The 24,916-nt window shown below is 45.3% G+C and overlaps 3 protein-coding genes across 3 annotated transcripts in view; 2 read left to right on the top strand and 1 right to left on the bottom strand.

Annotated features, from left to right (window-relative positions):
* The window catches only part of LOC135903178 (3-beta-hydroxysteroid sulfotransferase-like), a 93,463-nt gene that overhangs the window by 27,223 nt on the left and 41,324 nt on the right, over window positions 1-24,916 (bottom strand). The gene's annotated exons all lie outside the window — the stretch shown is intronic.
* On the top strand, window positions 19,201-20,160 carry LOC135903180 (3-beta-hydroxysteroid sulfotransferase-like). The gene has a single exon (XM_065433582.1). The coding sequence runs from the start codon at window positions 19,201-19,203 to the stop codon at window positions 20,158-20,160; it is 960 nt and encodes a 319-aa protein (XP_065289654.1).
* The window catches only part of LOC135903245 (3-alpha-hydroxysteroid sulfotransferase-like), a 36,655-nt gene continuing 35,304 nt past the window's right edge, over window positions 23,566-24,916 (top strand). The window contains exon 1 of the mRNA XM_070532896.1: window positions 23,566-23,864. The gene's annotated coding sequence lies outside the window, so the exon portion shown is untranslated. The remainder of the gene's footprint in view (window positions 23,865-24,916) is intronic.

The following is a 24,916-nucleotide window of genomic DNA, read 5'->3' as shown; positions in this document are numbered from 1 at the left end:
AGCGTGCTCCTCGCCTCTCCTCAGCCAATTAGATAAGAGAAGCCGCTCAGTGTAGGCAATGTTATTCATTTTTCAGGCAAACAAAAGTGACCTCCTATGAACAAGGAGAGCATTTCATTGGTCTGTTCAGACAACCCTGGGGATGACTGCCCGGTGCTTACGTTGGCGGTTACGCGAGTTTGACGTCAGGGGATTGAAATAAAAACATAATGGAATAGTTTTACGTTATAGAGCCCGTAATCATTAACTAAACCTGATGTACCAGTAAGATTCCCTGCGACGCAACGCTAGTCTGAGCCGTAACCACTTAGTGGTAGAAGACTGAGACTTGGTGGGTCGTATGTAGTGACAGTTGTCCTAGGCTCTAACTTAAGAAAAATAGAAGAGTAAGGCGCTGTTTACTTGTGTGTTTTGAATCAGTGTTCTTTTGCTAACTCTGCATTTGACTATGCAAATATTTTCGTTGCAATATATTTTCAAGTTTTTTTGCTTCCAACCTTCCTCATTCTTCTTCAACGCCGATAATCACCTTGAAGAGGCTTTGCTCGACTTCAAGGAGAAAAGAACAAACTTAACTTTCCGTAGCAGTCCCATGTGCCGTGTTGTTAGCATAGAAGTGTCCCTGGGTGTTTCCTTCGTGCGTCTGGCTAACCTGCCCCACATTTCAGCCATACAATGCACATTGCTCGTTCTATGTCCGATAGATAAATTGAGTGTTGTGCAATACTGGTGAATCCTCAGCCCTATTGCGAAACATCAAACGATATACACACAGAACAAGAGCGAACTTTAGGCCCTTTCCACTTTTGTTTGCATGCGGAACTTTTCGTAGAACTGAAACTGAAGTTAGCAAATCAGAAACGAAAGCGCTAGGCGACAGAAGCAGCCTATAGCGTTGCCATTTTCAACGCTCGAAACTAAGACATGTCCATCTTCGCGGTTACCGACCCGTCTTTCTATGCCAAGCATTCCTCGGGTCTACCCACTTCTTAGCGCGTATCTCAGCCTATCATTGTTACATGTGACGCAGTTCGTGGATGCTGTGCGTTCCTCAGTCCTAAGTCGGGAGACTCTAGGTGTACGTGGGACGTTTGTGGTAAGCACAAAGCAATCCACGCCTCCCAGATAGCGACGAAAATGTAGGATGGCGGCATAAATGGCAAGCAGTTCTCGGTCGTAAGTGCTGTAGCGCTCTTCTGAAAGGATGATGATGATGATGATGTGTGGTGTTTTGTGGCGCAAGGGCCAAGTTTGGCCAAAGAGCGCCATCACACGTGGTAATGGTGATGATGTATTATGGAAGATGTGACGTGGCTGTAAAGTGGCCTAAAAATATTCGCTGTAAACTGCGTAAAATCTACGTACTATAAAATTATGGCGATGACTAATGACGAATACTATGAACATTAAAATCCATCGTACAAGAATGATGCAAAATATAAAATGTATAAGATGGTACAATTACTTGGAGCACTGCTGCCTCGCCAGAGCCCTTGAAAACAAGGGTCTAGAGGCATGTGCTATACCAAGGAGCTATCACAGCGGCGTCCTCTGAAGAGAGGACCCGCTATGAACATGTAGGGCTAAAAACATGCAAGACAACATCTTTCAGAAAATTTAGGACTGCGTTGGTGTCAAATAAAGGTTCTTGGCCGAGTAACATAACAGGATGAAGTGGGATGCGCTGCCGGTAGGTTAAGGGAAAATGTTTCTTTCTTTCATATTCGGCTTCCCGACACTCCAGGAGGACGTGGAGGACGGTCAGCCTCTCCCCGCGTCTACCGCAGGTTGGAGGATCATTTTCAGTGAGTAAATAGTTATGCGTGCCAAATGTGTGTCCTATTCTCAGACGACAGAATAGGACATCCGTTCGGCGTGATTTTGTTACAGAGGGCCAGAATCCTAACTGTGGCTTTATCACGTGGAGCTTATTATTTGTTTCCGCGTCCCATAGACGTTGCCAGTGGTTGCGTAGTTTCCTCCGTAAGAAGGGCTTCAGATCTGTGACAGGAACTGCAGCGGTGGGATTAGCAGAATGACATGCAACTGACGTGGCCATCTGGTCTGCCAGAACATTACCTTCGATGGCCCTATGACCTGGCACCCAGCATATAATCACATACTGGTTAGATGCATATGCTTCACATAAGACGGAATAGAGTTCAATTATAACAGGATTTTTGTGCTTGCAGAACGATATCAAAGCCTTCACAACACTTAGGGAGTCCGTATATATAACTGATTTTTTGAGTTTTGATTTCCTTATATGCTTCACGGTCGACAATATTGCGTAGGCCTCAGCCGTGAAGATACTAGTTTCCGGATGCAGTACGTCGGATTCCGAGAAGGATGGCCCGACGGCTGCATAGGACACCCCGTCATGTGACTTCGATGCGTCTGTGTAGAACTCCGTGCAGGAGTGTTTGTGCTGGAGTTCCCGAAGATGCATTTGGATTTCAATATCTGGAGCGTGCTTTGTAACTTGAACGAAAGATGTGTCGCATTGTATCAGCTGCCACTCTCAAGGAGGTAGCAGCTTGGCTGGATGCATTAGGGGGAGCTCTAGGAGTGGGACATGCATTTGATCACTAAGCTCCCTCACACGCAGCGAGAAAGGCTGTCTTACGGAGGGACGATTGCGAAAGAGTGTAGCATATGTCATGTGATTAATGGTATTAAAACAGGGATGTTGTGGATTTGAGTGGACTTTCAGAAAATATGTTTGGCTAATGTATGTTCTCTGCAGATGAAGTGACCACTCATTTGATTCTACATATAAACTTTGTATGGGACTCGTTCTGAAAGCGCCTGTGGCCAGTCGGATTCCTAGATGGTGGACCGGATCTAGCATCTTTAGCGCGCTCGGGGCTGCAGAATGATAGATCACGGCACCATAGTCTAATCGTGATCGAATGAGGCTCTTATAGATATTCATTAGACACTTCCTGTCACTACCCCACGTAGTCTGGGATAGAAGTTTCATTAGATTCATTGTTTTCAGACATTTTTGTTTAAGATATTTAATGTGGGGGACGAAAGTGAGTCTGTAGTCAAGCATGACACCCAGAAATTTGTGTTCTTTGTTTACAGGTATCTGCTGTCCACGCAGTTCTATGCAAGGATCTGGGATAAGTCCTCTCTTTCTTGTAAAAAGAACACAAGAGCTTTTGTTAGGATTGATCCTAAATCCATTCCTGTCTGCCCACGTTGACAATTTGTTCAGGCCATGCTGTACCTGTCTCTCGCAGACTGCGAGGTTACAAGATTTGAAAGTTATTTGAATGTCGTCTACGTAGACAGAGTAAAAGATGGCGGGTGGTAGTGAAGCACGAAGCGTGTTCATCTTCACGATAAAGAGGGTGCAGCTGAGCACGCCTCCTTGGGGTACACCCGTTTCTTGCGTAAAAGGACGTCAGAGTGTATTGCCGACTTTTACCCGGAAGATACGATTTGACAGATAGCTTTTGATTATATTAAACATATTACCGTGGATGCCCATTTCTGACAGGTCTCTTAGGATTCCGTAACGCCACGTTGTGTCATACGCCTTTTCCATATCGAGAAATATCGATAGGAAGAACTGTTTATGTACAAATGCGTCCCGGATATTCCCTTCAACACGCACGAGATGATCGGTTGTGGAGCGCCCTTCTCGGAAGCCGCACTGATAAGGATCAAGCATTTTGCTCTGTTCAAGGAAATGAATGAGTCGCCGATTTATCATTTTTTTCGAACACCTTACAAATGCAGCTTGTGAGGGCTATCGGGCGGTAACTTGCCACCGAGGAAGGATCTTTGCCTTGTTTCAAAACAGGGACTACAATGGCTTCCTTCCACGCGGTTGGAAGGTACCCTGCATCCCAGATGGTGTTGAAAAGTGTAAGTAGTGTAAGTTGCGTGTCATTATGTAAGTTTTTGAGCATTTCATATAAGATTCTATCAGATCCTGGTGCGGAACTCTTGCATGCGCTCAAGGCCGCTTTCAACTCGGCAGCACTAAATTGGCAATTATAGGGTTCATTCTGTCGACATTTATTGATGAGTGGCTTGCATTCTTCTATTTCTTTATATTTCAGGAATGATTGCGAATAATGGTTGGAGCTTGATACACTCTCAAAGTGCTCCCCAAGTGAGTCTGCTTGTTCAAGCAGGGTATCGCCTTGTGGGTTTACCAGGGGGAGTGAATAAGTTTGTCGTCCTCTTATCCTGTTAACCCTGTTCCAGACTTTCGATTCCTCTGTATAAGAGTTGATGCCCGATAAAAACTTTTGCCAGCTTTCTCTTCTGGCCTGCCGGCGGGTTCGCCTGCCTTGTGATTTTACTTTTTTAAAGTTAATAAGATTCTCCGCAGTGGGGGAGGCGCGTAGCAACCCCCACGCTTTGTTCTGATTTTTACGTGCGATCCTACAATCGTCGTTCCACCACGGGACACGCCGTTTGCAGGACAGACCATTTACTTGTGATATACATTTAGATGCGGCATCTATTATGAAGGCTGTAAAATATTCGACAGCAGCGTCAATTTCTAGCGAGGACATGTCATCCCACGAAATACAAGATAGAGTTCGAAATTTTTCCCAGTCGGCAGTGTCAATTTTCCACCTAGGAGCCTGTGGTGGATATTCCTTTTCTTCGGGTGTTCTAAGCAGTATTGGGAAGTGGTCGCTTCCGTAAGGATTGTTGTTAACTTGCCATTCGAGTTCAGACAGTAGTGACGGGGAGACTAGGCTAAGATCTATTGAAGAAAATGTTCTGTTTGCAAGAGAATAGTATGTCGCTTCCTTCTTATTCAGTAGACAAGCGCCAGAAGAGAAAAGGAACTGTTCAACAAGACGTCCTCGCGCATCTATACGAGGGTCGCCCCAAAGGTCGTTGTGTGCATTGAAGTCGCCAAGAACCAGATAAGGTTCTGGCAATTCATCTATAAAGGACTTAAATTCATGTTTAGTTAATTTGTAATGTGGGGGTATATAAAGCGAGCAAATAGTGATGAGTTTGTTTAGCAGAACAGCTCGCACCGCCACTGCCTCAAGGGGCGTACGTAGCTGTAAAGATTGACATGCTATACTTTTATGAGTGAGAATCGCCACACCACCCGATGATGCAACGGCATCATCGCGATCTTTGCGAAACGTAACATACGTACGGAGAAAGTTTGTGTGTTTGGATTTTAAGTGTGTTTCCTGTAAACACAGCACTTTTGGATTGTGTTTATGGATAAGTTCTTGAACATCATCAAGATTCCTAAGTAGACCTCTGACGTTCCATTGAATTATTTGTGTATCCATATTGGGAGTTAATAGGTGCTGTGTATACAGAAACAGAAGTGGTGATTATGGAAATTACAGTGATTAAATTACAGAGCCCTTTCGAGGCCCTGTAACGGGAGTTTTGCTCTTTCTGGAGCGTTCGAGGGAGCCTCGCCGCTCCTTAGGCGCTTGGCGCGCCGTGGGGATAGTTGTAGTGTCCATTGCCTCTTGTGAGGCGCCGGACACGTGCTCTTGCGAGCGAGAGGTTATCAGGGAGAGTCCCGCCTTGGAGGGCAAGACTGCTGCGCCCACCAGCCCGGAGGTCGTTGGGGCTCCCTGGGGGATTTGGCTGCGCCGGCCGTTGCCAGCGCTGGAAGGGACCTGGGAGGTTGAGGCAGCCTCCGCTGCGCCCACCTTCGGGATCGATGGTCCCTTCTCCACGGTTGACGGAGCAGCGCTAGCTGCAACCGCCGTAGGGGCAGACGGCGTAACTGCCGACTCACTGCATGTGGGTCGGACAGCCGCCGGAAGCCGTTGTGACGCTGCCCCCTGACGCGCCACTTCGGCAAAGCTTTTCTTGGGCAGGTATGAAACCCGCCTGCGTGCCTCTTTGAAAGTGATAGTTTCCTTGACTTTGATTGTAACAATTTCCTTTTCCTTCTTCCAGGATGGGCACGATCGCGAGTACGCGGCGTGCTCCCCATCGCAGTTTACACAGCGGAGAGCGTTCTCACAGGTTTCGGTGGTGTGTTCTTTGGCACTGCATTTAGCACAAGTTTGGCGGCCTCGGCAGCTCTGCGAGCTGTGGCCGAAGCGCTGGCATTTGAAACATCGGAGCGGATTAGGCACGTAAGGCCTGACACGGAGCTTTATGTACCCGGCCTCGATCGAGTCGGGCAGGACACTTGAATTGAAAGTGAGAATTAGGTGTTTGGTTGATATTTCTTTACCATCGCGCCTCATCTTTATTCTTTTCACATTAACCACATTTTGCTCATTGAAGCCCTCTAGGAGCTCTGCCTCCGTCAGCTGAAGCAGGTCATCATCTGAGACAACGCCGCGTGAAGTGTTCATAGTGCGGTGCGGAGTCACTGTCACTTGGACGTCCCCAAATGACACGAGACTGGATAACTTCTCAAATTGTTTCAGATTCTGGAGCTCCAAGAGGAGATCTCCACTTGCCATCCTTGTTGCCTTGTAACCTTGACCAAGAGCCTCAGTTAAGGACTTTGAAACTAGAAATGGGGAGATTGTGCGTACTTGTGTGTCTGACTTTTCCGAGTGAATAACATGAAATCGTGGGAAGTTGGGTCTTTCACGACCAAAGAACTTGAAAACATCTTCGGTGCGCCCTCTTTTCTGAGGGCGATCAAGGAGGGGTGGGAAGGAATTTGCCATAGGAGAACTTAGTTTTCGGCAATAACGCCAGCCACCCACCATGGAGTCCTACAAGGGGACGCTACAGGGACTGTAAGAACAGGTCCTGTAAACGCCAGCCGTACGTCATCACTATAACCAAATATGAAATAACCTAGATTGGCTAATCACACAAGGTTAACCCTTGCTGCCTGGAAAATTTAGAAGTAAGCGGAAGGAAGGAGAAGACAGGAAAGATGAAAAGTGAGAGAAAGACGAAGGCTCGAGGGAGAGAGAGACAGGAAAAGGCAACTACCGATTTCCCCCGGGTGGGTCAGTCCGGAGGTGCCGTCTATGTGAAGCAGAGGCCAAAGGGGTGTGTTGCCTCCGCCGGGGGGCCATAAAGGTCCAATCACCCAGCATCAGCTCAACCCCCAGGATCCCCCTTTCCCCAGACACGGCTAAGCCGCGCACGGCTACACGCGGGAGGGTCCAACCCTCGTGTGCTCGGGTCCGTGGTGTCGCAACACACCAAACGCCTGCTGACGCAGACGCCCCTGCGGGGTCTTCTGAAAGGGTCAGCTTTCACGAGAACTAAGTTGCCAGGCACAAGACTCCATTGCTCAGCTGCTGTAGAACTGCGTCGTAGGGCACGTTTCAGGCATTGATAATGATGCACAGAGGTACGCTTGACTGCGAATACACAATCGAAGCAACGTTTGCCAAAGCCTCCTTGACTTGATGGAAAGCGTTGCATTCTTCGTCAGTCCAAGTAAGAGCTCCCGCTACTCCCTCCGCAGTTGCTAATAGCCTGCGTAGAGGGTGCAAAATAGCCGCGCACTGAGGTACAGAACCGGGTAGAAGGTCACAGGTCCAAGGAACTCGCGGAGCTACCGCATAATGTTAGCTCGCGGGATATGCCGCACAGCTTTCAGCTTTCCGGGGTGTGGTGCGAATTTGGGCAATCGGTATGGTATGGCCTAGGAAGGTCAGCTCGCGCAGTCCAAGCTTGGACTTTGCTGCATTAACTACAATGTCATGTGCACAGAGACGTCAAAAAACGGTTCGCATGTGTTCCTCGATTTCGTATGGAGTGGCGATACAAATACGATCATTCAGGTTTATTAAGGATTATTTAAGTCTGCCTAGTCAATAATACTGCGTAATTTATACATACGTCAACATACATTCTCGCATCGACCACTCAAATTCCTCTGTCTCCTCTGTCTCCTCTATCTCCTCATTCTCCCTTCCAACCTGGGTTGGGCCGTTGCCTTGGGAGGCGAAAGCTCGAACCTGTTATTGGGTGGCCTCATTGCCGGGGAGCGAGAAATGGGTTGTAGCCCAATGTATTTGGTATTTGGTCAAGAATGTTATTAGCAAGTTGGAAATGCGCCCTTTAATCTATTTGCGAATAGCGGATTTACAGTCGCTTATAATGAATGCACTGGGAGCGTTGGTTATTGGCCAAGGAGATGGCCACCTCTTCCGCATCCTCCCTATTAGTAGTTTTGAGAGAAACTCCCGGTATTGTTTGCCCTGCATAGTTTACCACCCCAACTGAAAATCCATCGGGCTCTTAAACGTACGCTGCTTTCCTATTAGTTGCAGGGAAATCCACAGCTTAGCTAAGCTCAATACTTGAGTAATATCGCATATAAATTAAAAGGCCAGTCGTAGCTCAGGCAGAGGTCCCGTACTGTACGTTGATCCTGGCAAATGAATGTTGATATAAAGGCGGGCCTTATATTGGTGTAAAAAAGTGACAGAACTGCCATAGCGGTTGTGTGCAGCTGTCTGGCCTGCTGGTTACCATCGACCAAGAAAGGGCACTGCGCAGCACGATGTCAGGTTACAATCCTCTCATGCCATGTCGTACGAAGTAGTCTCTTGCTAGAATGCACTTTGAATGGAGGAAGGAAAATTCGAATACAGTAATATAATGCATATCGTGATTTTTTTTACAAAGGGGGTAATTGTAAGTAGTGGTTAACAGCGAAATAGCAAAACCCATGAGGTTCATTGGGTACCTGCAAGATGGCCGCACGCTGGATACCCCGACATGATAAAAACATAGCTGTGATCATTGCCAGCTTGCCGTGTCGGTAACTTCTAGCTATTTCGTGTAATGAAGTCTGTTTACCATAGATATTTACTTGTGTGTGGCATAAATAAGCGTGTCGTTTTTGTTTATTAGGGGTCATGCTGCCTACTTTCATAGGGAAAGCTGTTTCCATAGAGCATGATTGCCATGAAAGCAAAACACATAGAAACAAACTGCGCATTTGGCTTTCGTAAATGAAGCGGTTCTTGTATAAATTTGATTGACTAAACGCGAGGATACGCAACGCCTGAAAAAAAAATTTCGCGTTGAATCTCCTAAGGGAGTTATCTGACTGATGCTCAAGCATTTCATTGTACCTACATGGTGTTGAGTGGTCGTGGGCTGGTGTGTTTGGCGTGATTGCGAGAACGGCCGTGAAAGAATCGTGAAATGGAGGAGCGTGGTTTGAACCCCGAAAGGTTAAGTGCGATCTGCATGGGAGGGCATAGAAAAGGCGACTAGAAATAATGTTCACTGGTGTTATAGAGAGCACACAGCCGATGTGTAGGTGGGGTGAAAGGATGAGGGAAAAATAGGAAACTAAGGAAATGTATGCAGCTTTCCCTGGAACGTTGATATCGGGCGGCGTCTGCACTGCCTCGTTCCTCTCGTTTGTGTCATTCTGAAGCCTGTTGCTGCAGTTCGCCGTTCTGTCCAGCGTGGTTCAATTGTTTCTCGTGTAATCTGTATTCACGCTGATACTCTTCATTTATGTGTTTCCGTTCTTCTCTAAGCGACTGCTGTCGTTTTGGCGCCATTAGGCTAAACGAGACAGCTGCTGCCGATGGCAGCCCAACTTGACCTGATGAGGCAAGCTAACTACTGCAGGTCGCGCCGCCAGGTGCGCTGATGACGTTCCGATTCGCAAACCACAGCTGCTTCACAGATCTGGGGTATGCCTGATTGTGCACGTTTGGTGCTCACAGAGACGCACTCACGCCAGTGCTCGCGCGATCGTCATCGTCTTCTTCCACAGCTGGCTCGCGCTATCGTGAAAGCTATCGTCTTACGTGGAGGAGGAACGGACGGACTCTTTTCTCTTTGGGTAACCATCTAAATGCTTGCGCAATCAACATTGCATAACTTTCCGTAATATTTCATGAAACGTAGAACGCGACTGCCGCAGTATACTTAATATAGAAGGCAGGAGTTTACCGACTTATGATGATGGCATTTGGGATTTTTATGGCGCATCAGCCGTGCAGACTACGATGTCCCAAGCACACGTTTTTTGAATGCGGTGAAATGGTGCAGATGGCAAGTTGTAAATATTCGAACATGAACTGTGGCACAGTTCTTGCAGGGTTCCTGTAGCTTTTAAATAGTTAAAGGTATCTTCATATGGCACGAGTCGTTAATTATTAAATAAGAGCATAGGATGGAAAGGGGTTCTTTTTTCGTAAATAAATTTTTAAATACCTTCCTCTCCATTTTGCTAAGATGGGACATGTTATTAAAATGTGTAGCATGTTTAAAAATTCACCGCAGTGTTGGTATGTTCGTTGTCGTTTGTTATGTATTAGGTAACTATTGGTCAGCCTTGTTTGACCAATTCTTAAGCGACATAGGATTACCTCGTGAAATTTTGTCTGTGGCAACAACTGTGCCATTCTCGTAAAATTGGTTTTATGCAATGAAGCTTATGTTCGTGCTGATCCCATATGCACTGAAGCTTGTTATGTTCGTGCTGATCCCATATGCACTGAAACTTATGTTCATGCTGATCCCATATGCACTGAAGCTTGTTATGTTCATGCTGATCCCATGGCTGTCGTTTGTAATGTATTAGGTAACTATTGGTCAGCCTTGTTTGACCAATTCTTAAGTGACATAGGATTACCTCGTGAAATATTTTTCTGTGGCAGCAACTCCGCCGTTCTCGCAAAATTGGTTTTATGCACTGAAGCTTGTTATGTTCGTGCTGATCCCATATGCACTGAAGCTTGTTATGTTTGTGCTGATCCCATATGCACTGAAGCTTATGTTCATGCTGATCCCATATGCACTGAAGCTTGTTTGAGTGGACACGGGGACAGTAGCCTTGACAGAGCGCTGAACTGCTTTCCGTTTGCTATGCAGGCCCTGCTTGCGTTCCTCATGCCCTGGCTATCGGCCCCGTCATGTGACCTGATATGCCAGCTTCCGTCACCCGTAACCATGGATCATCGCTACGCCTGCGCGATTGACGAGGTGCCTTCATCGCATCTTGCGTTCGCACCCTTCGTCGACTCATTCTGCCCGGTACAACTCGACCTTAAAGCAACCTTCGGATCGACAGCAACACCATCCTCGGCCCAGTACTTAAGAACCCGGCCCTGCAACAGCTGCTTCAGTGGACACGGGGACAGTAGCCTTGACAGAGCGCTGAACTGCTTTCCGTTTGCTATGCAGGCCCTGCTTGCGTTCCTCATGCCCTGGCTATCGGCCCCGTCATGTGACCTGATATGCCAGCTTCCGTCACCCGTAACCATGGATCATCGCTACGCCTGCGCGATTGACGAGGTGCCTTCATCGCATCTTGCTTTCGCACCCTTCGTCGACTCATTCTGCCCGGTACAACTCGACCTTAAAGCAACCTTCGGATCGACAGCAACACCATCCTCGGCCCAGTACTTAAGAACCCGGCCCTGCAACAGCTGCTTCAGTGGACACGGGGACAGTAGCCTTGACAGAGCGCTGAACTGCTTTCCGGTTGCTATGCAGGTGCGTACAAACCTTCCCTTGTATGCTAAAAAGAGCAATAACGTCTGCTTATTACGGTTCCCGTGTCCACAAGTGTTGAGCGAAATTTGTTGTGAATGTTTCTCTATGACCCTTTTATTGTTGCGCGCGGGTGATGTTGAGAGCAACCCTGGGCCCAAAACCACCCGCTCGGAAGCCTTTTTAGACATTGAATCTTTACCTACAGACCCCACTGAACAGATGAAAGTTATTTTTCACTTGCTAAAGGACGTACACACCCGTTCGCTGCATAGTTCTAAAACACAAACGGAATTGGCAACTGACGTTAAAGCTATTAAAACCGGACAGAAATCAATTGAAACCAAAATCACAGCGATTCAAAACCGTTTAGATGAGCTAGAGGAAAATTATAAAAGGTTAGATGAACTCAGCCAGGATATTGCCACCATTCACACTCAAATAGACGAACTTTCTGCACTGGCCACCACTTTGCAATCACGGCAGGATGATCTTGACGACCGGTCACGGCGTAACAATTTAATTTTCTATGGCATCCCAGATTCCGATGAAACCTGGCAGGCGACTGAGGAAAAACTGACTTCTATCCTTAGTGCGTGCCTAACTGACCCCCTTTCCCCTCACGAAATTGAACGCGCACACCGTTTAGGAAGATTCGCACCTAACCAGTGTCGCCCTATCATTGCAAAATTTTTGAACTTCAAAACTAAAGACCTAATACTCGCCAAACGCAACAGCCTGAAGGAATGTAAGGTCACCATTAGTGAAGATTACTCGGTCGCAACACGTCTAGCACGAAAAAAGTTGCTCGACTTAGCGAAAATCCAACCTGGATCCCCAACCCATAAGTTGCGCCACAACAAGTTAATTATGAACAAGAAATCTTACATGTACGACCCTATCACTGCCACTGTCATTTCCACTGATACGAAAAGCGCACACGCCAGCTCACCCTCTGCTACTATCTCTGCTAATACTTCCTAGGGACGAGTGAGGGGTAGTGGCCAGACATCTTCGGCTTCAGTATCGCTTCTTTTTACTAATATCAGAAGCGTCCTTAACAAGTACAACTCACTCACATCAGCAATCGATACATGTTCCGCTAAAATAATCGCGCTAACCGAAACATGGCTCACTGCGCATGTCTGCGACGCTAATATAATCGTCAATGCTCACCGCTTCTCATTCTATCGCTGTGATCGTAGCACGCAGAGAGGCGGCGGTGTGCTTCTCGCAATTTCCAATGATATACCATCATCATGTATACACGTGCAGACTGAACTAGAATTAGTATGGTCAGCAATAACACTTAATCATCAAACAGCTGTAATAGGGGTATGCTACCATCCACCTTCGTCGTCACCAAGCTTTAGTAACGAACTTTATGACGCTGTTAACACCGTTGCAACACGGTTTCCTTCATCACCGCTGTTCCTACTTGGCGATTTTAATCTACCAAACATCACATGGAATACCGACCCCCCTTTAATATCCCCACTCACACCACAAGCTCGTGACTTTTTAGATGTGTGTTCAGTATTCTCGCTCGTGCAGATCTGCGTTCAGGCAACTAGAATAACAGCTTCCACGGCGAATACACTAGGTTTAGTCTTTACTAATCAACCCGATATAGTATCGCCTGTAACGTACCTACCAGGAATTAGCGACCACTTACTTCTACAGTTCGATATTAAATTAGACCATCCGAAAACTAAAAAGAAGAAAAAATAATGCGAGACTACTACAGAGCAAATTATCAGGCCATAAATAATGCACTATCTTCGTTTATTGGCGTTTTCCTTAATGGCTTTGAACACCGTAGTGTACAAACTAATTGGAATATGTTCACATCTATGGTCAACCATCTAACTGAACAGTACATTCCTCAACGCACCATTACAGCTCACACAAATTCTCCCTGGTACAATAATTTCATTAAGCGTTTATCAAATAAAAAGAAGCGTCTCTACCGCATTGCAAAGCTTTCACCCACCGCACAGCGAGTATAACTAACATGAAATCTAATCTTTGCCTCCCGTCGCTGGCATCTCGCAGAAGAGTGTCTCGTATTGCCCCCTTCCACAAGTTGTACCATCACCATACTCTACGAGATCACCTCATCCCCCATCCAATTTATGTATCCCGTCGCATTGATCATCAGTACAAAGTGCGGCGTCAAACACATATGTGCAAGCGCTCAAAAACGCCAAAAAGCACTTCGAATCGCAGGTTCTCCCTTCAACGCTTACTACTAAGGTTAAAAAATTTTGGCGTGCAATTATTCCTTCGACTGACAACAGCCTTGCCTTAACAGACTCTTCCGGCGTTCCAATTCCCTCCGACCTTTCTGCCACCATACTAAAACATACATTTTCGAAAAATTTTACAGCCACATCCAGCACACATATGCCTAGTACACAGCACCGTAACTATGTTACCATGCCCTCCATAATTGTTGCTCCATCGCGTGCCGTTAAGCTTATTGATGGACTAAGCATTCATTCTGCTCCCGGATACGACTGTATTAACTCGAAATTCTTAAAAAACACTTCATATTATTCTTCCATCATACTATCCAAACTTTTCCAGCAATCCCTTGACCATTGTACGCTACCTAATGAGTGGAAAATAGGCAAAGTGATTCCAGTGTATAAATCCGGCAGCAAAGCATCCCCTAATAATTATCGTCCCATTTCTCTCACCAGTGCATGCTGTAAAATGCTCGAACAGATTATTTTTACTAACCTGGTTAATTTCCTTGAATTGAACTCATTTTTTACGTCAGCACAGCACGGTTTTCGGAAATCTTACTCCTGTGAAACCCAATTAATATCATTTACACATGCACTACACCATATTCTTGACAAATCATCACTAGCTGATTGTATATTCTTGGATTTTTCAAAAGCATTCGACAAGGTGTGTCACAAACTATTACTTCATAAACTAAAAGAACTTAACATAGACGGTAACCTTTTGAAATGGATTGAATGTTTTCTGCTCAACCGCTCGCAATTTGTTTGTGCTAACGACATTAACTCCGATTTTACAGAGGTCCGTTCAGGTGTTCCACAGGGTTCCGTCCTTGGACCCCTACTGTTCCTAATTTACATTAATGATCTTCCCTCGCTTATCAACTCCCATATCCATCTATTCGCTGATGATTGCGTCATCTTCAGAGAAATTACCAATGCTAACGATATTGAATTACTTCAGTCGGACCTTACCACGATAGGAGACTGGTGCAATGAATGGTTAATGGAGCTCAATATTAACAAATGCAAAGTCATGCGTGTTTCTCGGAAAACATCTACAATACCATCATACTACATTAACAACATGTCGTTGGAATCAGTTTCTTCATATAAATATCTTGGTGTTTACATCACTTCTAACCTAAACTGGTCTCTTCATACTGAAAACTTAATCAAAAACGCTAATCGCATGCTAGGCTACCTACGTCGCAACTTTTTCAACGTACCTACTAATTTGAAACTCTTGTTATATAAAACATTAATACCACCGAAACTCGAATACGCGACTCCGGTATGGGACCCTGCTCATGAAAACCTAATCACTGACCTCGACATGGTTCAAAATAACTCTGTACGTTTTATTCTTGCTAACTACAACCGCACAGCGAGTATAACTAACATGAAATCTAATCTTTGCCTCCCATCGCTGGCATCTCGCAGAAAAGTGTCTCGTATTGCCCTCTTCCACAAGTTGTACCATCACCATACTCTACGAGATCACCTCATCCCCCATCCAATTTATGTATCCCGTCGCATTGATCATCAGTACAAAGTGGGTATTTTGTCATGCAACACTAAAAGTTTTTCACAATCATTACTGCCGCGAACCTCGCGGGACTGGAACCATCTTCCCGCCGAAGTTGTAGGCCTTATTAAGTATGAACAGTTCCGTGAAGCCTTAGCTAATATTGTATATACAGGTGCCATTTAAACGCTCATGTAACCAACTGTCTTTGTCCTCTTTTTGTATTTACCACTCACCCTCTGTAATGCCCTTGGCCCTGAGGGGTATAATAAATAAAATGAAATGTTCCTGCGGATCCCACAGTTTCTGACAGCATTTTACTACTGCTATTTTTACAGTGCCTTCATAATCTTACCAAGGTAGACCAACATCACATAGCTCCAGATCTTTGATGCCGACTGCCATCAAACCTGCTCTTTCGTTACCGGGGATTCCTGCATGACTAGGAACCCCGCAGAAATTGACGTTTGAAGCTCTCTGATGACATTTGGTGTTTTGATTTTGTATTTTACTAAGTAGAATATTTATACATCGTACCCTAGATGCCAGAGGTTGAAAAGATCTCAAGGATGCACTAAATATCACATATTGGTTTACCGAGTGCGAGAGGTGTTTGAGGACATAATGATGACTCGAAGGCCAGCCCCTCAATGCATTCATTCATTCATTCATTCATTCATTCATTCATTCATTCATTCATTCATTCATTATTTCCTATTCTATATGATGGAAGAAGTCGCGGTAGAAGCGGCATGCAAGCAGCTTGAGGAGCCCTCAAACCTCGTACAAGCACCAACAATTAAAGGCATACGCACAGGCTTACATATCCTGAAGCACGTTCACAGGGCAACAGATGCATATGTTTTACTGTGCGCATAAAACCGAAAAGTATGTAATGAGAAGCCTGCCATTATATTTTACCTTCGAAACCAATCAATTCACACATAAATTCCACCTATTTTGTACAGAACGCCACGTATTCGCTTCATATTTTGCATGCATTTTTTTTCTTCGCATTTCGCTGAGACTTTAATCATGCTACCTTCACCTCAATTATTCATTGAACTGGGATTTGATAATGGCTACCTGCTGGCATAAGATAGTGGATGAAGATGTTAAACAGCGCTTACTGAATATTAGCCTTTCCCTAGTATTCAGCTAACTGCTGTTTGCTAATGTCCTTCTTTTTGATACTCGACACATACTGCGGCTTACGTATTGCTATATTGTAAACTAGGATGCCGCATTGAGGGTGATGTGGCCTCGTAAGTACACAACCAGACACCCTGGCGTTGTGCAGATGCTATGGAAATAGTGAACGAATTTATCGTGCACCTCAACATATGCAATTACGTCGTGCAAAAAAAGGTTGACTGCTTACGCGGCCACCTCAAGCTACTCGGTAGTGGCTATAGTCTGCTTTTCAGTGTTCTAACTCATCGTGGCCTTCACATGCTTAGCAACTCAACCGCCTAAATGACATCCCACAACGGTTAACACTCATTTGTCTTTGTCATAGATAATAATCATCCACGAATCTTTGTCTCACTGCTAAAACCATGTGTGCAAAATTGACACAGGTAATGAGACAAAAATGAACACCACAGCGCCCTACTTTCTCGAACATTCATTTGAAAAGGAGGCACACATTACACGACATGTCATTATTAAGGCGAGAGCATCAGACGGCTCATAGAACGAAAATTCGTTGTCCAGTGTTATGGCGCAAAGTTTATGGCACCAAAATTAATACAGAGTTGAACCCTCGACCTTTCGTGGGAGCTGAACTTTTGGTGTTATTTAGCTATTGATAGACAGATGATGTTAAAATGCCTTTGGGGCGCCACGAAAATGCTTCGCACTTAAAAGATGCGCAATTAATATGTGTATTGGGGAATCCGAGACCCTTATCACATGCAGGCGCCCTAATACGGCGGTTTCGCTGCAGCGCACTTCTACAAAAGTACCTGTCTACCCTCAGAAACTTTACCGACATAAGCCAAACCTTACAGGTATGAGGACTTTGTTATTGAGATTAAATCATTTCAGTGATTCTAGCGGTTGTAGGTGCATTCTTCTTGTATAAAATTGTAAACACTCCCCCTATGGAGTTCTCAATAGAGCATAAAAGTAGTTTTGTAACCGAGGAATGTTATCGCAATAAAAAAAAAACATTTTGCGTATGGTGAGACAACGATCGCGACATTATACATATGATGTAATTTAGGCGAACATTGAATCGTTGCACTATGGCATACTTTTGAAACTCTCTTCCCATAGAGTGATGCAGTCGCGCAGAAGCATCAGCCGACAGATGACGCTAGAAATGGATGCCCCGAATTCCTGGACAGGAGAGTCGGTGAAGGAGTACGTCTACGTGGTTAAATTAGTCACAGGGGACACTGATGAAGCGAAGAAAATTTACAGAATAATAAAATTGCTTGGAAGGAATACCGCAGACATTGTGAAATCCGGACTGAAAGCTTACCATGACCATTAAAAAGAAAAACGTACAATCAGTACACTCAGTGTTCTACCGGCACTAACTTATTGGGCGGAAATGTAGAGACTGACAACGAAGCTCGAAAACAAGTTAAAGTCGGCGCAAAGAGTGATGGAACGAAGAATGGTATACGAAACGTTAAGAGACAGGAAGAGAGCGATGTAGATAAGAGAGCAAACGAGAATAGCCGATATGCTAATTGACATAGACAGAAAGAATAGTGCGTGGCAGGTCAGGTAATGCGTAGGTTAGATACTCGGTTGTCAATAAGGGTTACAGAATGGGTGCCAAGAGAACAGAAGTGCAGTCGAGAACGCCAGAAGACTTGAAATTAAGTGATGAAATTAAGAAATTCACAAACGCTAGTGGGAATCGGTTGGCGCAGTAGACTGTAACTTCGAGATGGCAGGTGGCAGAAGCCTACGTCCTGCAGTTGACATAAAATAGGTTTACGATGAGGGTGATGAAAGTTATTGTCAACTTTTGCTCCTTTAGAATAGATTCCGACACCATCAAGAAAACGGTGAGGTCCAAGTCGCAATGATTGGTATGTAAGGCGACTACAACATAAATGTTCATATCTAGCTTCAGAGAGAAAGTTGCTACCTTGCAATAAATCTGCTTAATAGGTGACAGAGATGTTGGTGTAGGAGTTTAGCGCCAGAAAGACCTGTCCAATAAAATGATCAATCTATAATTTTTTGATGCACTGTAGTTAGAACAGAGCTAAAGTACTAAAGCTTCAAACAAACGTATCGCGGCAATTGCAAACTGAGGCGCATTCTGGCATAAGAGTATAGAGAGCGCCATAAATTTCAGAGCTTAGAGTTCGTTGCATGCTCTTTTTTTTGCGGATAGGAGACAACAGAATGTCATAATCTCGCTCTTGGTGAAATACCGATGCGAAACAACACAATACGAAAGGCATTAGCATGTTTCAAGAGCGAAGTAGCCGAGTAATGCCAAGACGATCACTCAGTTTAAGGTAACCGGCACGCCTCCCGTTTCAAGAAGTGCTTGTTTCCCATGTAAAATACTTAGGAACAAATCGGAACTGAGAAACAACGGTGTATTTAAAGTATTGTAGGCTGTTTCACGGAATGCCCATGCACAAATATTTTTGAGTCTTGTAGGGGTGACATTGCGGCAACAGTATTTATTGCAGCATTTCGCGAAAGATTTCGCATTCAGAGTACTGATCTACAGCATCACGCACTGACTGCGTGCGATGACTGTGATAGATTAAAAACGTTTTTTGATAATGGCAAGAATGACGATCGTGTGGAATGCGAAGTTTTATAACTGCTCCAAACATATAAACGTTTCTGTCTTTACGCGTGTTGCGGTCAGTGGATATGTTGGAAAACTTCAAACGTGTGGATTACACCTCATTCCTGTCTGAATTCTTACAAATAGACATCCCAAGTAAACCTAAATGTTTCATATAAAATGGAAACCCACTCTTATATTTACAATTACACAATCCTCTTTCGCAGAGTATACCAAGAATGGAGCCTCGAAAGCCATTGCACCAAGTAATAGATGGAGTGCCTAGATGCAGGGGCATAGTTCCAGAGATTCTACGAGAAAACCTCAGGTTCCGAGCTCAAATAGGAGATGTGGTGCAGTCAACATTTCCCAAGGCTGGTACACATTGGATGATGTACATTGTCCAGCTTATTCTGAGAGACGGCGAGCCAGTGACTACGCACGAAGAGCTGGCTAAGGACTGCCGCTTTATTGAGTATGTGGATATAAAGGGCTGGAAGTCATCGCTGGGAATGAGAACATTTGCTACGCACTTGCCCTTGAGTGAGGACATCATCAGCGAAGAAGGAAAGTACATTTACGTTGCCCGCAATCCGTGGGACGTCTGCGTTTCAATGTACCACATGGTGACCAACGTGAGTTCATTTCAATACCAGGACGCCGCGTTCGAAGAATTTGTTAACGTGTTTATCAGCGGGAACTTTGGTTACGGTGACTACTTTGAACACGTGGCGTCGGCTTACAACATTAGGCACAAACCCAACGTACTCTTCGTGACATACGAAGAAATGAAGAAAGACACGCGTGACGTAATCATCAAGGTGGCGCACTTTCTGGGAGAGCGCTATGAACGAGCTTTATTAGAGGATGAAACATTGCTTTACAAGATGTTGGAGAGCTCCAAGGCCGAGCACATGCGAAGTGTCGTAGTCGTTGACTTTCGCAAAAGACACAGCCCTCAGGGGAAAAAGGTAACCTGCAAGCAGGGCTACGAAGGAGATCAAATGAAATACAGCCTAGTGCGAACAGCGAAAGTCGGAGGGTGGAAAGAACACTTCACACCAGAGCTGCTCCGACTCATGGAAGCTAGGATAATTGAGGCAGAGACGGTGTCATCGTTTATTGATCTCTGGAAGGACATCCGAGCTGAGGCATTCAAATTATCGCAAGGTGTCGATAAGGGCCGCCTCTTTGACTGAGCCGAAAGAAATTTTATGGATTTATGGATATGCAATTTTCAGCTTGCGAAAAATATACTTGGACATCCAAATGAGCATCCGGGATGCCGAAAATGGTACAGTGCGTTATTTAAACTCACAAACTATTAGAAGCATGCGCTTTGGATTAGGAGCGATGTCATCATTGCGATATATTTCCAAACGTGTGCATTCTCTAGCAAAAATGTTTCCTCAGTGTTAATATAAGCTGATTTATGTTGGCCATTCCGCTGCTAAAATATGAATGCTCTGTCAAACGCAACTTGGACGTAAAGTTCAGTGTGCATGTTAACTTGTGTTCATGCAAAACCTATAAGATACTTGCAACAAAATAAGCCCACGACTCCACAACTTCCTGTAATGAAGGGACGCTCAACCACAAGGCTCACAACTGCTGTATCTCCTTTAATGACTAACCAATAATATGAAGCCAAAACATCTGTACTATTCATCTGCAGATTTCAGTGCGTGCTTAGCAAGGTGCCATTCTTGATAAGGTACTTGTTAGTAAAGCATAGCAGGCAAACTGATTGGAGTACAAGGCGTGCAGTGCTTTCAACAGTTCTTGTTGTTTAGTGGAGATTGCCAAGTGTAGGTGCGGATGTACAGGGAAGCCAATAATACTGTGATATCAGGGCAAGGTTAAAGTAGAACATTGCTCATAAGTAACTGTGCATGAACCATTTCACAATTGTAATGTAAATAATTTGACAAATTAACGCCGGTTACCAAGACACCTGTACACAGTACTAACAATAATTCGCCCCCTCTAAAACACAGAGCGCGCTTAAACCACAGTGCTAGTGTACAGCTTTATAAAACGCGCCTTGATGGTTTTCAATACTCGTTCTTTCCTTCGTGTATTAATATATGGAATGGCCTTCGGGACTGCACTGTAACCGCCCAAAATGTTAAAGAATTTAATACCCAACTATAATTGTATTACAGGCAACGGGACCATTCAGAATTGATCATGCTTATGTTATTCTGTGTACACTTGCTCATCCTCCCTGTAATTTCTATTAATACAACGACCGACACCGACAATACAACGTATAATACGTTGTATTGTTGGTGCTGGAATTTATCTTTTCATTTTCACAATTCCTCTCCTGTGATGGCCCTTATTGAGGGCTACAGTATTCCCTAATTAAAAATAATAATCGCAGTGAACAATAGTGGTATTAACAAAGTCAAATTTGAATGTATCAGCATCTTTCACATGACGAAATAGTCTGAATTAGGAACCTACCCAGTAGATGTCAAAAATGATAGCAAAGTACATATATTGTACCTTTGTGCACTGTGTACTCCACTTCAAGAAGACAAATGCAATGCTAATGGCAAAAGAACAGGTATTGTGATTGTCAACCATGCACGAGTCTCCATCAAAAGTTCCTTTGTTCAGATCACTTGAAGCTCCTTCACAGTAGGCCGACACGACACCGATTTTGGTGTGCCCACTGTTTTCCCAGTGTTTTCCCAGTGTTTTCCCAGTCCCACTGTTTGCCCACTTTCCGTGCCGCGGGAGCGTTACCGGGAATGCACTCGTCAGCAAAGAGGGAGTGATTTTCTTTTCACATGGCAACCACACGACGAGACGACCCTACACGACTGAACATGGCAGCAGAACATGGCAGAAGAACCGAACAAGCGGCCGGCTTTCGCCCGAGGCGAAAGCCGGCCGCTTCGGATTAATGTAGTCGTCTTCCTATACTGCTTGGTACTATCGCTCCCAAAAGGTACCGGTATTGCTTTCGTTTTGGGTAATGATTATTCTACAACAAACTATTAGCGCCAACGTGGCGCTCTTCAGGGGATCCATTTTTTCGTTTCTTAGCCAATTAACCTGGGCGCAGCCTCTGAGATTACAAACGCTGTAAGATCTCGGAACATTATAAATGCTTGCGCGTTTTTTGCTCAATAGCTGGCGCCACAACGCACATTTGTTTATATTTGCCGTCGTTCGCAGCTCGCTTTCAAGTACAATGGATATCAACATTCTTGTGGAAACCACTGGAAAACATACAGCGGCGACCTGAAATACTGACGACCTACTGCAAAACAGTGATTTGCACTTACAATCAGGGTTTCATCACCTGTAGACAAGCTAATAGGAGCGGCCGCGCTTTGCAGACGGCCTACACTGCTGATCTACGCAGAAAGTTCTCGCTTTCCGTTGCGCGTTGGTCGCTTCGCGCTTCTTGTGTGCGGGCTGTACGAAGTCGAGACCGGTCCATTTGATGTTGCTAGGGGTACTACACTGAACTCAAGAAGACAAAATCAACGTCGTATTGGTGTAGTGCGACCGGGTCGTTAGTTCAGGCCTGCAGTTATGGGTACACGTCCATGGACGCCTCAGCTGCAGGTAAGTTCTCCGCTGAACAAAATTGACACCGGCTCTAGCTTTACACGAGACTGTTCGCTAGGGCTGACAATCATGCGCTTAAACTTCGGAAGTATGTTTCCATTAAATTTGATCACGATCAAGAAAAATTGGAGGCTTATCAAGGTTAAGCCCAGTGGATGCGAAGCATGTATCACGTGATGCAGCGACGGTGGCGCCGCCACTGCGTCGCGCGCGACGGCGCGAACCGAAGCGTGGAGGCCTCCGCCGGGCGACGTCCGACGGCGCGACATGAGGCCCCATCTGCAGCAGGTGTGACGTCATCACGTGACGTCACATCATGTGATCTCACTTAAGGGTCAACGGTGGCCACCGCCGGGAGGTGACCGACGGCGCGATATGAGGCCCCATCTGCAGCCGGTGTGACGTCATCACGTGACGTCATGTCACGTGACCCCACTTCAGGGTCAATGGTGGCCACCGCCGGGCGTCGCGCGAAGGCCCGAAACCTACGTTAATTTGCTTCGCATAATATCTAAAAGCACAGCTGTAGGACCAACCTCTTATTCGGTGTGATGTTTTATTCTCTGCGACCGATTTTTCGAAGACTGGCCGAACAACAGTCCGTATACTGGCTTTATCTCCGGGGACGTCGCGAACTACCGTCCCACTGCGACGCCTCGCTGTCGTTGGTGGCCTTGTCGGCTCAATGTGACCGAATGCCTCTCAGTGTGAAAGCCTGCTGTCTAGTCGGCCAATAACCGGTGTCGGTGTCTCTTTGACGTCGGTGTGGCGTCGCCCTAGCGTGAACGAGCCTATAGTTATCTCCAAGTGCTCATTGGGATCCCGATCATGAGAAGGCAAGTTACAGAAGAATAAAAATGCGTTAAAATGCATAGGAGTATATTTCACAGAAAGTCTGAGTCATTGCATTGTACTGGCAATATACATATGGGGCAGAAACTTGTAAGTTAACAAAGAATCTTGCGAACGAAGTAAGGACGGCGCAGCGAGTGATGGAAGAACAATGTTAGCTTAGCCATAAGAGCCAGGGAAACAGCGTTGTGGTTAGAAAGCAAACGGGGGTAGCGGATATTCTAGTTTACATTAGGATACAAAATTGGAACTGGGCAGGACGTGTGACGCCTAATGCAGATAAACAGTGGTCTTTTGGAGTTACAATACTAGGGCCAAGGCAAAAGAAGCGCAGTCAAGCACTGCAGATATACAAATGGTTTCATGAAGCTTGCCCGCAGTGCTACTAATGAACTAGTGCAAGACCAAGCCCTAGTAATTATGCATCGCAAGGAGAGTCCTTCGTCCTGCAGTGGACAAAAAGGTAGGCTGATGTTCTTTTTTAAATTTTGTTTTCATTTACAAAACTCGCAATGCCTAGTGGTGGCACGGGGAAAAAACGGCGAGTTCTGTTGCAAAATTCTAGAGGTGGTGGCTTAGTCGACGATGGAACAGCTAACGTTCCATTCGGCGGTCCTCGTGTCCTTGTTATATTTGCGCTGGTTAACCTCAGTTCGAATTAAAATAAATCTTGGCACGACAGTTGTGTACATGGCCTTTAAACTGTTTAAAGCCGCCTCGAGCCGAATGACGATGCTCTTATTCTTTCATCAGCTTGAGTCGCCAAAATGGCTCTCCTTCGCCGCCGAGGTTACTCTAATGAAGAAAAACAACAATGAAGAAAAGCAAGGAGTAATAGGCCCTTATCATCGATGTAGGGCGCCATGGGAAACGCAAGCTGTTCGCGCGGAGACTGTCATTCCCTTGTGATAGTGATAGCTTTCGCTTGTCGCTTGCCGTGAATAATTCACTTCTAAGTCTGAATACATCTAATCCACGCTGTCACGCAGCACGACACCAAATGTAGGATGTAGAAGAATTCTCGAAAAAAAATGATAATTGAAGTATCATATGCAGCACAAACGCCATGAAAAGTTCGCAGAATAGCTACCAACAGAATGGCCATGTGAAGGCTCTACTAGTGCCTAATGCCTCTAGATCAAGCTTGGGGTGCGCATGTGAGCACCGAAAGGTAATGCTTCATCTTAGGGTACACGGGTATCTGTTTTGACGACTAACGAATCAATACAGCATGCAGATTCAACCACAGTAAATCTCTCTTAGTCTTTAGCGCGGAACAGTGCAGCTGTACACCACCAGGGGAGACAGGTAAGTACCATGGCTGTGTTCTTTTGTGTGTGTGATTACGCATTACTTTGGGCTAATAAGTTTACAGATTCACAAATGCGTGTCTCTACGGGCGTTTATACACGTGAAATAAGGAATTACTTGTAGCTAGCAAGTTAATTGTTTTCATTGAAGTCATGTGGGGGAGAAGCAATACATATAAAGCATGGCCACTTCTTTTTTTCGCTC

This window comes from Dermacentor albipictus, chromosome 2 (assembly GCF_038994185.2).
Source record: "Dermacentor albipictus isolate Rhodes 1998 colony chromosome 2, USDA_Dalb.pri_finalv2, whole genome shotgun sequence".
NCBI lineage: Eukaryota > Metazoa > Arthropoda > Arachnida > Ixodida > Ixodidae > Dermacentor > Dermacentor albipictus.
The sequence above is the reverse complement of the archived record's forward strand: the minus strand, read 5'-3'. Positions and strand labels throughout refer to the sequence as shown.

Excerpts from the sequence above, each read along its gene's own strand:
- LOC135903180 (XM_065433582.1), top strand. The coding sequence starts at position 19,201 with ATGGAGCCTCGAAAGCCATTGCACCAAGTAATAGATGGAGTGCCTAGA.